We start from the raw sequence: 13401 nt of genomic DNA on the forward strand, positions 1-13401 counted from the left end.
AGAGAGAGAGAGAGAGAGAGAGAGAGTAATATAGAAAGAGAATATATTGTACCAAAAATGCCATGCAGAAAAGAAACAACCAGAAAATAAGACAGAGACCTTGGAAATTAAAAATGATTGTGAAATTTTAAAAAAACTGAACCAAAATTGTTATAACATAAAGGCGGAAGAATTTCCCAGAATATGCATAAATGGGGAAAAATCCTAAAGGGAAAAACAAGTAAATTTGAAACCCTAAATGTCTAAAATAATTATGCAAGCCTATAAACCTAGAGGCAAAAGGAAACTACTGAAAAATGTACGCCCATCCAATTCTTGAGAATGGGGCAAAAATAATTACAATTGAAAAATGTACACCCTGTTCAATTATTCATGTATAAGGGCACAATCAATACTTAGATATACAAGGACTCAAAAAATATTTTGTTCATTCACCCTCTGTGATGGTCACACATTTTTCAATGTTCTTTTCTTCTGGGCCAAGGTAAGATTATATCTCCCTTGGAGCAATGGGTATCACTCTGGCAGAAAAGCTCAGAGCCAGCACCTAGTTAGGTATGCTCTCTGTTCCTCTACCACAGTGACTGTCATTTCAGATGGGGTGGCTGCTCCTCAGCCAGAGACAGAGTCCAGGATGAGGGTCCTCTGAGCAGAGGCCTGGTGACCCATTGAGATTTGGGAGTTGTTTGTTCCTATAGAACACCATGCTCCATTTTTACTGACACTGTGTGGGACAAATTATATGATGATGTACTACAGCAACAGAATCGAGATCAGTATCAGTAAAGCCTTATTGTAAAGGAACCGGAAGCATCCCTAAAACCAGTTAAAATACTGATGTCTAAAAATTGTCAATGATCTTAGAACAGTAATTCTCAAAGTGCGGCTTAGGGACCCCCTAGGATTTGTAAGACCCTTTCAGGTGTCACCAAGGGAAAACTGTTCTCAAAATAATGTATTATTTTCCATTTTTTTCTCTCATTCTTTCATGAAGATACAGTGAAATTTTCCAGAGGCTAAATGGTCTGTGATGTCACAACAGATTGAATGCAGAAGCAGATAGGAGAGCCCAGCTGCCTTCTACTGGTATTTAAAAGATGTGTAAACATGTAAAGCAATGCTAATCTTCTGGCTAACTTATTTCTATTTTGAAAAGTTTTATTATTTTTCATAAAAATATATCACTTATTTTCATAGATAATAAATTCACTACTATTATTCCTAAATGAATAAATATTTTTAAGTGTTCAAAGTTTTAATTTCTAATATGATAAACAGCAATAGATATAACTCAATAAACAAAAGCCAACTCTTTGGGGTTCCTGATAATTTTTAAGAATATAAAAATACCCTGAATCTAAATATTTGAGAAGTACTGTTATAAAAAGAGAGAACATATACTGCATATAATAAAATTATAGTGATTTGATCTTAAACTTTAGATCCTATTTTAAAGTTTTTCTTAAATTAAGTGAGGACAAGTAAAAAAATTGAGTTAAATAACATCTCAAATAAAAATTCAAATGATAAAGTTACACAGTTGATGCTCTCTAATTAATTAAATAATTAATTAGAAACCCAAGTGTAACAAATAGTCAGAATGAGGCTATAAACTTTACAAAATAATGAGAAAGAAAAACACACTCTTTTTTATAGAAAATAAAGAGGCATAAAATAAAAAAATAAAAAAATTCATAAGCAACAAGGTATTTAAAACAGATTAAGTTACCATCTTAAAGTATAAATAGTAAAAATAGAATCTAACTATAAGAGATACAACAAAGATAAAGTAACATTAAAAATGTTAACAGTCAAAAGATGGGTAAGTTTCATTAAGGAAATACAAATGAGAAAGAAGGTAAAATTCTCAATACTCATATTTTAAAAGCAAGATTAAAGATTACTAATGAAAAAATATTTCATGGTTGTTAAAAAAGATTTCACTTCCAATTCTTAGCTTCTCAAGTAGATTAAAAAAAGAACAAAAATACACAAAATGTAAGTTTTTAAAATCAGCAAAATTGATTTTTTAACAACTCTGTGTTAAATATATAAGAACATGCCATGTATTTGGCCCTGAAGTAATTTCAATAAATAATAGTGAAGAGAAATTGAACAGGTGACTTGCTCTGGCTCTAAGATAATACTATAATGAAACTAAAATTAAAAACAGAAAGAAAGTTTGTCTTAAGAAAAAAGTCTAAACTGACAAAAATGTGAAAGTTCACTAAACCGCTGGTTTTAGCTTCAACATGCAAAGACATTGGAAAGTCATTGCTCCAGTCCTCACAACAGCAACAAAAACCCAGCTGAACAAACTACAAATTAACTACTTTCCTTCTATCTCTCAAAGAACGGAAGCCACAAGGCAAACTGCCATCCTAAAATCTGGAGATACAGGCAAATCCAGAGAATCAACCAAGATCAGCCACCTGGGGCAGAAGGCACTGGAGTCCTAGGCTGGGAGGAACACGGAAATGGTATGTTTGATGAACTGCTGGAGGCTGAGTGTGGAGCAGCATGAATGTGAGAAACTCCTGGGGGCATCATCTCAGGGCAGGCCCCCAAACTTTTGTAGATTTTACCTCTAGAAACCCCAAGAAAAATCTCTTCATCCTTCTGGCAGGAGGAGGGAAAAAAAAAGTTTTTTTAAAAGCCAAAGCATTCCCCATAACATAGGCCCACTCTCCAGGGAAAATGCTTTAACCATTTTAGGGGAAGGGCTGCTACCAAAATCTATCCCCTTCTGGCCATCCTGTCACTTCTAAAAAGTGTGGAGGGAAAAATTATTTTAAAAGTAACAGTCCAGAGGTGCAGTTGCATTAAAAGATCGGGATGTAATCATGAGATTATAGACCACTTCTACTCTGACACCTTACCATCTCATCAACAGGGCTCCTGTATAATAACAGCAGATTACAGCTGGAAGGGCTACGAGAAATAGGCTATTTAAAAAGGAGTTCTCAGAGAAACCCAAAGAAAGCAGGGGAAAGAAAAACAAGAAAGTTGACCTGGCGCGGTGGCTCACGCCTGTAATCCCAGCACTTTGGGAGGCTGAGGTGGGCAGATCATGAGGTCAGGAGTTCCAGATCAGCCTGGCCAACATGGTGAAACCCCATCTCTACTAAAAATACAAAAAATTATCTGGGTGTGGTGGTGGGCACCTGCATCCCAGCTACTTCGGGAGTCTGAGGCAGGAGAATTGCCTGGACCTGTGAGGCAGAGGTTGTGCCACTGCATTCCAGCCCAGGCAACAGTGTGAGACTCTGTGTCAAAAAAAAAAAAAAAAAAAAAAAGAGGAATTTGACATCTTTGCCACCTACTTGCTAGAACAAACATTAGATATGGCCCATTTCCAACCCAGATTAATATGAAACCTCACACTGAATGCTTATTTTTTCCTATTACCTTAAAAAAAGGTATTATGTCTGACTTAAAAATAATTTATAAGACATGCCAAAAGGCAAGCAGTAACACAGTGTGAAGAGACAAAGTAATCATCAAAACCAGACTCAGATATGATGGATTTTCAAATTTTTAGTTAGAAATTTAAAACAACTATGGTTAATTAATATGTTAAGGGCTCTAAAGAAAAAAGCAGACAGGTTAAGTGAGCAGCAAGATGGCAACTCAAAGACATAATGAAAAAGAAAATGCTAGAAATAAAAAGCAATGTAACAGAAATTAAGAATGCCTTTGATGGGTTCATCAGTAGCCTGGGCATGGCCAAGGGAAAAATCATTGAGTTGAAGATGTGTCAAAAGAAACTTCTCAAATTGAAAAGCAAAGAGAAAAAAATGGGACAAACAAAACAGAACCCAATATCTAAGAATGCTGGAATAATTTCAGAAAGTGTAACAAATATTTAACTGGAATAATAGAGAAGAAAGAGAAAATAGAGCAGAAGAAATATTCAGGTAGTAATAGCCAAGAATTTTCCAAAATTAATGACAGACAACAAATCACAGATTCCCGAAGCTCATCGAACACCAAGCTGCATAAATGTCAGATGATCTAAACTTAGACATATTGAAACTACCTTTGCAAAAATTAATATGACAGTGAGAGAAACCAAAATTAACTGACTCCATTTTGCTTCTAACCTCACAAGCCGTCCTTGCTCATTTCTGGGTGTATGCCAAGCTAGTTTATAGTTTAACTTTAAAACAAAGATTATAACAATCCCTTCCCAAAAGTTACCCCCTCCTTGCTCTGTGATCAAAACCACTTTGGTAAAACTAACAAATTGGCTACAAGATTAGAATTATGGTTCAGGGGTCATGTAGCTGGAGGTCACAAGATTCGTAACCACCCCAATTGCTCCTACAGATAACTTCACTATTGTAAAACCTAAGACTGATGTTTGAGGCATTTTTCAGACCTTGCAATCTAATGGACCTGCTAGTACCACAGGAATGGTAACCAGGTACTGTGACCCCCACCCAGGAAGTGACACAGCACAAGAACACAACTTCAACGCCCTGCAATTTCATCCTCAACCCAAGCAATTGGCATTTCCCCGTTCCCCAGCCCTCTGTCTGCCAAACTACCCTTTAAAAAAGCCTAGTCTCTGAATTCTTGGGGAGATGGATTCGAGAAGCATCTCCCACTTGGCGGGCCATGCGATTATTAAGTTCTTTCTCTGCTGCAATTCCTATTGGTCTCGGTGTGTGGCTTTTCTGGGCAGTGGACAAGAAGAATCTAGTTTGGCAATTACAATTTTATATTCAAACTGCAGAATACCAAAGACAGAAAAAAATATTTTAAAAATCCAGGGGATGGGGGGAAAAATGCTTACCTGTGAAAAAAACAAGGATAAAATTACATCAGATTTCTCATTAAAAACCATGCAAGCAAAGAAAGTGGAAATAAAGTGATGAAAGAAAAAAAAAGCCTATGTAGATTTCTATATCCTGTAAAATTAACCTTCAAGTAAAGGAGAAATAAAGATTTTCTCAAACAGAAACTGAGGGGAATTCATTGCCAGATAGCCTACTCCGTGTGAAATGTTAAAAGAATTTCTTCGTGCAAAGGGAAAATGATATGGGCCAGAAACTCAGACTTACATAGAGAAAGAAAGAGCATCAGAGAAGAAATAAATGCAGATATAATAAAAGGTTTTCATTTTTCCTACTCCACCTTGACCTAAAATGTAGCTGTTTGTTCAAACTAATAGTATTAACAACGTAATGATTGATTATGGGACCTAAATAAGTGAAATGACTGGAAGCCCTCCTTGTTCTTTTTAACACTGCCAGTCATTTCACAATGTTAAAAAGAACAAGAGGGCAGAATTTGTGACATTCAGCTGCATGATGTATTCTCTACTCATGAAGTGATATTGTATAATTTAAAATGAACATAATTAGCTGTAAATATATATTACAAACTTCAAGGAAACCACTAAAAATGTTTTAAAAGAAGTATAATTGATATGCTAAGAAAAAGAGAAAATAGAATCACAAAATGCTCAATAAAACAATAAAAGAAAAGGCAGGAAAAAAGGAAGGAAAAAATAAAAACAGTAGGTACAATGAAACATTTACAAGTGTGGTAGATATCAATCTAACTACATTAATAATCACTTTAATATGAATTGTCTAAAAACACCAATTAAAAGACAAGAGATCAACAGAGTACATAAAAAACATAAAACACCCAACCATACATTGTCTGTAAGAAAGCCATTTTAAATATAAAAATACAGATAGATTAAACATAAAGGGATGGAGCAAGATATACCGTGCCAACACTAATCATAGAAAAGTGATAGTAGCTATATCAATTTCAGACAAAGCAGCTTCAGAACAAGGAAAATTGCCAGGGATTAAAGAGGGGTATCATATAATGATAAAAGAGTCAATTCTCCAAGAAGGTGTGCAATCCTTAATGTGCATGTAGCTAACAAACTAATGGCAAAATACATGAGACAAAAAAGGATATAATTATAAAGAGAAATAGATAAATTCACTAATATTGTTGAAGACTTCAACACTTCCTTTTTATTAATTGATATATCACACAGGCAGAAAATCAGTACAGATATAGTTGACCTGAACAGCAATAGCCATCAACTTGATCTAACTGACATTTATATGATACTCCATTTAACAACAGCAGAATGCATGTACTTTTTAAGCTCACATAGAATATTTGCCAAGATGTACCACATTTTGGGCCATAAAACATACTTTAACAAATTTAAAAGAATAGAAATCATAAAAGTTTGTTCTCAGACCATAAATTAGAAATCATAACAGAAAAATAGCTGGAAAATTCCAAAATATTTCCAGATTAACCAACATAGTTCTAGGGTCAAAGAAGAAGTCTCAAAAGAAATTTTAAAATATTTTGAACTAAATGAAAAGGAAAATAACATTAAAATGAATGAGATGCAACAAAAGGAGCACTTAGAAGGAAATGCATAGTATTAAATGCATATAATAGAAAAGAAGAGGCTGGGCTTGATGGCTCATGCCTATAGTCCCAGCACTTTGGAAGGCCAAAGTGGGCGGATCATGAGGTCAAAAAATTGAGACCATCCTGGCCAAGATGGTGAAAACTCATCTCTACTAAAAATGCAACAACAACAACAAAAATTAGCTGAGTGTGGTGGTGGGTGCCTGTAATCCCAGCTACTCGGGAGGCTGAGGCAGGAGAATCGCTTGAACTTGGGAGGCAGAGGTTGCAGTGAGCCGAGATCGTGCCACTGCACTTCAGCATGGTGACAAAGTGAGACTCCATTTCAAAAAAAAAAAAAGAAAAAAGAAAAGAAGAAATATCTAAATCAATAAGCTTTCATCTGAGGAAACCAGAGAAATAAAAGAGCAATTTAAGCCTCTGATGCGAGCAGAAAATAAATAATAAACATTAAAGTGAAAATTAATGAAATTGAAAGAGGAAAACATTAGAGAAACTCAATGAAACCAAAAGCTGATTCTTTGAAACAACTGATAAAATTAATAAACCTCTAGCCAGGCTAACAGAGAAAAAAATAGAGAAGACAGAAATTATCAGAATGAAAGATGGGTCATCACTGTGAATTCCATCAACAATGAAAAGGTAATAAAGGGAAACTATGGACTCTACACCTACAAATTTGGTAACATGAAATGAACAAATTCTTTAAAAGACAAAATAACCAAACTTACACAAGAGATAGATTGTCTGAATAGGCCTATATCTATTAAAGAAATTTGAATCAATAATTAATAGCCCTCCAGAAAGGAAAGTCCTAGACCCAGATGGTATTACTAGCTAATCCTACCAGACACTTAGGGAAGAAATGACATCATTCTCCTCAATTTCTTCCAAAAATAAAAGCAGAGGCAACACTTCTTAACTCATTCTCTGAGGTCAGCATTACTCCATTGTCACCTCTCAGTGCTATATTTTTCCTGCTTGGTGACCATAGGCTGGCTGGACTTTGAGTTCCACTGGCTCATCTTCCCCTCGCTAGAGAGCAAGTGAAAGACGACTGGGATGCCTGCCTGGGAGTGGTGGCACTGAGCACTGAAAACCAGCCTGGTGCCACCACTGCTTTTGGTGGCAGCAAAAACTGTTGCCTTCTTGGGGCTGTACCAGTGCCAGAAGTAGCCTTGGCACAGAGTCCCAATTAGACAAGTTTCCATACACTTTTACATTCCACACATTGTTTTCATTTTTATTAAGAATGTCAAGTCATCCCTTGGTATCTGGGGGGAATGGGTTCCAGGACCCTCTATGGATACCAAAATCCATGGATGCTCAAGTCCCTGATATAAAAGGTGTAGTATTGGCATGGAATCTATGCACATACTCCTGTATATTTTAAATCATCTCTAGATTACTTAAAATACCTAATACAATGTAAATGCCAAATAGTTACACTGTATATTTTAGATTTTTATGTTACTTTTTATTGTTGTTATTAATGTTTTTAATTTTTAAAAAATATTTTGCTTTCATGGTTGGTTAGATTCATGGATACAGAATCCACAGATAGGAAAGAATGGCTGTATTAACATACTTGTTTTTTTTATTTTTATTTTTTTCAGACAGAGTTTTGTTTTTGTTGCCCAGGCTGGAGTGCAGTGGCGCAATCTCGGCTCACCGCAACTTTTGCCTCCCTGGTTCAAGCGATTGTCCTGCCTCAGCCTCCCGAGTAGCTGGGATTACAGGCATGTGCCACCATGCCTGGCTAATTTTGTATTTTTAGTGTTCTCCATGTTGGTCAGGCTGGTCTTGTCTTATGTTTTTTAATGATTATTTCCAGGCTTCTCTGACCAGATATGTAAAACATACCAGAACAGAAAAATAAAAATAGCAGAAGCAGCACTCCCTCTCTACCTGCTGGTATTTTTTCTTGGGTCTCATCTGCTTTTACTTCCTCCTACCAAGTATGCGGAGATCCTGAACTGATTCTAGGGCTAAGAGCCACATAAATGCACTCAGAGCAGAACTGGTCCCAGCTACACAGCCTGGAATGTGTGACAACAGAGAGGTATTTGGATTTTAATTCTTCTAAAAAGATCTTTTTTAGACAGAGTTGTCTTTTGGGGTAGGGATAAAGGAGGCCTGGGGGAGAGGAGTGGGTTCAGAGATCACGGGTAATCATCCAATCCTACAGCAAAGCCTCAGATGGCGCATGATGTTCAAACAGCTCCAGTCCAGCCATTCACAGATGTAAGGAAATAGGAAGACCATGTGAGTCAGAGCACCCTTGAGTTTCTCCAACAGCCAATCCCTGCAATTTAAAAAATCTGATTGCCTTGTTATTTATTTGTAACCTCATTCTATTGTATAGCTGTAGAGTGAAGCTGGGTAGACATTAAGTAACAAGCGTGAATGGGAACACTACCAGAGCTGAAGGACAGACAGGAAAGGAGATGATGACCCACCTGAAGTTGAGATCTCTGCCTCCACTTGCCATCTGCCCCTGCTGGTCCCGCTGGGCCATGAGCTCAGCCTAGGATCACACCTGATTTGATTTTCACTGCCGCTGTCCCTTCCTGCAGCTCTGAGGTGAAACTGCCAGCTGCCCCTTGTGGCTGGTCCAAAGAAGAGAAGAAAAGTGAAACTGTCTAACCACCTGACCTGGGTGCGCCAGCTCTACAGTCCTCTCTCCACCCAATCACTGTTAGGTCTTGCAGTCAAGGGAGGAGGAGCGGAGCCAGCCCCATGAAGCCACGGAAGATGGGGTCGTTTGTTCCTGCCAAGGAAAGCGGGTGAAAAAGTCGTTCCACTCAAGCAGATCAAAGTTGTTTCGAGATAAGGTGGCATCATGAGGAGGAAGCAAACTCCACGTTTGTCCGTACCCCTTGCAGAGGTGGCTGAGAGGGACAAGTGAAGACCAGGTGTTTCAAATCTTCAGTCAGGCTCTAGGGCTAGCCATGCACCTTGGTGAGCCTGGGCTGGATGAGTTAGGCCCAGTATTTGGAGATGGCCCTAGAGAGAACTGAAATACCATGCATTATAAAGTGAGGGAGATGTCCTTAGCACTCTTTGAAAGCAGACAGAGGTAAGAGACAGCTCTCTCAACTCCTCCAGCCAAAGGCAAGTGCTGAGGTTGGGCAAGAGAAGTGCAACTCTAAGTTTTCTCAAATAAATGGGCACTTTACAACTGCAGCCAGGGGTAATGGGGAAAAAAATGAGCTTCCACCATCTCACTGAAATCTTGAGGAAAGTGACAGCCTTCTCATTGGACAGGGAAAGGATGTGGAGCTGAGATTATCTAGACCTTCAATGACAATATGATACTGCAGGATAGCTGTATGACATTTATGTTTGTACACAATTTCTCATTTATACCCAGCCCTCATTCTGTGAAGGATGTTAAATAATTTACAAAAACACACTGTATCAGCATAAAGTCAGGTGATAAACAAATGGGAGCAAAGCACAAATATAATAAATAAAACCTCAGGACTTGAAATCCAGGCAGAATGATGGGTCAAAGACAGAGGGCTAATGGGAGCCAGGGTGTGGGTAGAACCCAGGGCCAGTGACAGAGCAGTGGTGAAGATTGAAAAGCCAGAGGCAAAGTAGTATTTTTCCAAAACATCTGCCCAAGAATCCTACCTTTTCTGGCTCATTACACATATGCAAGGAAATTTGTATACATAAGTTTGCAAATATAGAGGACAAGAAATTTCTACCCCCCTCCCCACTTGGGCTTGCTTTCTACCAAAGGAACAAACACCAATCTGGTGGGGACAGACTCCAGAACACTGATGAGGACACCTTTTCCAGCAGGCAGGCAGGGTCACTGTGACTACCAGATCTTGCATATGTCTGGTTCTCAGTCTCTCTCTCTCTCTCTCTCGCTCTTCCTCCCTCCCTCTCTAGAACAAGAAAGGCTAGTAAGCTGGGCCTCTGTTGAACACCGCTGTCCCATGGGGCTCCGACAAGGCCTGGCACAGATAATACCCGCTGCTCCAGCACCCACCTCTCTCTTCTCTCTGCCTGTAGGCAGCAGGCAGGCCCAGGACACCAGTGAACTGGGCATTTTTGAAAATCTGCCACCTTCTTTTGCTTATAAGCACAAGGCCATTGGTGTTCCTCAGCTGACTGGTGGTAAGATTGGGACTTCAGAGATACTGCTGCTACTAGAAAGCCCTGCTCTGCAACATCATGCATTAACTCACGTAAGGACAGCCTGGAATTTCTGTTTTATTTCCCATTTGTCTTGTTTTTCCCTGTGCTCACTACAGAACCTCTCCTGGGTAAGGGACGCCTGGGCCAGGCACGTGTAGGACCATCAGACCATCCCTGGTTCTCCATGTCTTCTTTTACTGCCATGTGACCTGTGGGACCAGAAGTCTGCAGCCTGCTTCCTGTCTCTCTTCCCCCATCCAGATTTAGGGCAAGTAGGTGATACTCCCCAAAGGTAAATGAATGCTTTCATTCTACCTAAAAGATTTCTCTTTATTTTGCTAAGTATGCTAGAACCTGACACCTGGAATTGGGGAAATGAATTGCAGAGTTGTAACCACAATCCGGTGCCGTAATTTAATTTGCCAACTCACCCCTGCTTGCTCATGACTCCCAGCATTCCTGACTCTGAATGCTGATGGGGATGTTCACTGCTTTTATGTCCAATTATGTCAGATAACCAATCCCAGATTTATCATTTTTCCTTGAATATCTCTTGCCTGTAATTCAACCTCTGCTACCCAATTTTTTTATCAGTCAGGATTTGGGAGTAAAAGTAATCCAAACCAGCTCTGGCTAAATCAGGCAGAAAGTCAATTTCTTAGAACTACATTGGGTAGCTCACAGAATGTATGGGAAAGCCAGAGGACTAGGCTAAGAAAATAGGCAGTCCAGGAAGGTTATATTAACTCACTTACCCTTTGTCATAATATAGTTGAACGGTATCTGGATCACCTGGACATCCCATAGACTGTCAGACTGATTGATTACATTAGGTGACATCATGCTGATCAGACAGAATGAGCAAGATCTTGGTGGCCAGCACACCTGCTGAAGAAGAATAAATTACTGACCCACAACAAGGATGAATCTCAAAAGCGTGATGTGAGGGAAAAAAACCCATACACCAAAAAGTGCATTCCATCTGCTTTCATTGATAAATAACAAACTTTAATATAGACAGAACTAATCTTAGTGACAGAAAACAGATCAGTGGTTACCTGATGTTGGCCTTAAGAAGGGAATTATCTGCAAAGGGCACAGGAACTTTCTCGGGTGACAGAAATGGTCTATATCTTTTTTTTTTTTTTTTTTTTGGAGACAGGGTCTCACTCTGTCACCTGTCACCGGAGACTTGACCTCCCAGGCTCAAGCAATTCTCCACCTCTGCCTCCCTGGTAGCAGGGACTACAGGTGTGTGCTGCCATACCCAATAAATTTTTAAAAATTTAGTTTTGTAGCGATGAGGTCTTGCTATGTTGTCCAGGCTGGTCTCAAACACCTGGGCATAAGTGATCCTCCTGCCTCAACCTCCCAAGATGCTGGGATTATAGGCGCAAGTGACTCTTTCGGCCTATAAACGGTCTATATCTTGACTGGTGCAGTAATTACATTTGGTAAAATGTACATTACAATGAATAAATGTTATACCTCAACAAAATGGAGCTAAAAAAGAATTATATAGTATAATTTTAATGGATCCTCAGTACATAATCACTAGCATGTGAATTAACAGTTGAGGTTTTCCCATTATTACCATGTTGGCAAGGCCGGTCTTGAATTCCTGGCCTCAAGTGCTCTGCCTGCCTCAAGTCTCCCAAAGTGCTAGCTAAGCTACAGGCATGAGCCACTGTGCCTGGTCAATAGTTTAGAGGACTTTTCATAGGCCCCACAAGCCAATGTACATTAGGGATCTTTAAAAGGGGCATGAGAAGGGGTGTCCCTGCCAGCAAGCCAGCCAGCCAGCCCTTGAGTTGCTGCTCTGGAGTCAGCAGGCCCCAGCTTTGCCTCGGACTCCTGGCTCCCACCTACCTGCTGCTCTCAGCCACTTTTCTGCCTGAAGGTCTGCCTGCCTCTGCACAATTCCAGTTCATGTGCAGGTTCCCTTTCATTTCAATTTCTTCATGTAATAATCTTATCCTGACAAATTCTAGGCATTTCTGGCACATTCCCTTTTTTGTGTGTGTTGTTGAAGTTTGATAATTTCCAGCAAATTTATTCAGTTATGTAAACATCACCACAGTCCAATTTGAGAACGTTTTCATCACCCTAAAATGTACAGAATAAGGATAAGTCATGGGAAAATCGATGCGGGTAGGGAAGCAGTTGGACCGCGGGTTGCCAGTTCCCATTGCTGCTGGGGCTGGACCCCTATGCCCCCTCCTCCCATACCCCTCTCTCTGGGCCAGTCCCAACTGGCAACATGCCCTCCCCCAATCCCCAATTGCTAAGACACCCTGGGAGCCTCACAAGCGCCCCTGAGAAGGTGAAGAGAGGCTGCAGGCACCGACCTGCCTTCAGCTTCCTGCCTGGCAAACTCCAGTTTCACTTTTCTTTTCTTCGAAGACTGGCCCCTTATTGCGTGTATCAAAGCACAGACTTCCTGTTTTGCCTGCTGGCATCTCCCTGTAAATATCCCAGTCTTACAGGAGTGATCCCTGTCCCAGCCCCTGGAACCTGGAAAAGGGCAGGGACAACAAGCCCAGCGTCCAGGTGAGTTTCTGTCTTTGCTGCTTTATTCCTCGCTCTTGGTGACCACAGCTTTATAATCAACTTCCTAGCAGCAGCTGCAGGGTGGAGTTCAACTATTTCAACTCGGGGAGCTCTCAGAGCTCAGGCACGTGGTACTTCTTAGGAGACTGTTAAAAGGAGGACCATGGAGGGAAAACTGACAACAACTCTTTTTTCCCGTAGGATCTAGCCTGTTACTGTGAATGGAAACGAGATTTGTCCTCCACCCTCCCCTCAGCTCTGATCCCTACCCTGCCC

The 13401-nt window shown here is 39.8% G+C and overlaps 2 protein-coding genes across 6 annotated transcripts in view; one reads left to right on the forward strand and one right to left on the reverse strand.

Annotated features, from left to right (window-relative positions):
• The window catches only part of LOC108304768 (nuclear body protein SP140-like), a 90523-nt gene extending 77526 nt beyond the window's left edge, over positions 1 to 12997 (reverse strand). Inside the window, exons 1-3 of the mRNA XM_017529074.2 lie at positions 12924 to 12997; positions 11331 to 11460; positions 8880 to 9029 (exon numbers count right to left, since the gene is read on the reverse strand). Coding sequence (XP_017384563.1) covers positions 8880 to 8938 — 59 coding nt within the window. The 5' untranslated portion in view covers positions 8939 to 9029; positions 11331 to 11460; positions 12924 to 12997. The remainder of the gene's footprint in view (positions 1 to 8879; positions 9030 to 11330; positions 11461 to 12923) is intronic.
• SP110 (SP110 nuclear body protein) overlaps positions 12994 to 13401 on the forward strand; it is a 52114-nt gene continuing 51706 nt past the window's right edge. For all 5 annotated transcript variants that reach the window (XM_017529069.2, XM_037738726.1, XM_037738728.1 and 2 more), the window contains exon 1: positions 12994 to 13125. The gene's annotated coding sequence lies outside the window, so the exon portion shown is untranslated. The remainder of the gene's footprint in view (positions 13126 to 13401) is intronic.

Source organism: Cebus imitator, unplaced genomic scaffold, assembly GCF_001604975.1.
Source record: "Cebus imitator isolate Cc_AM_T3 unplaced genomic scaffold, Cebus_imitator-1.0 Scaffold57, whole genome shotgun sequence".
NCBI lineage: Eukaryota > Metazoa > Chordata > Mammalia > Primates > Cebidae > Cebus > Cebus imitator.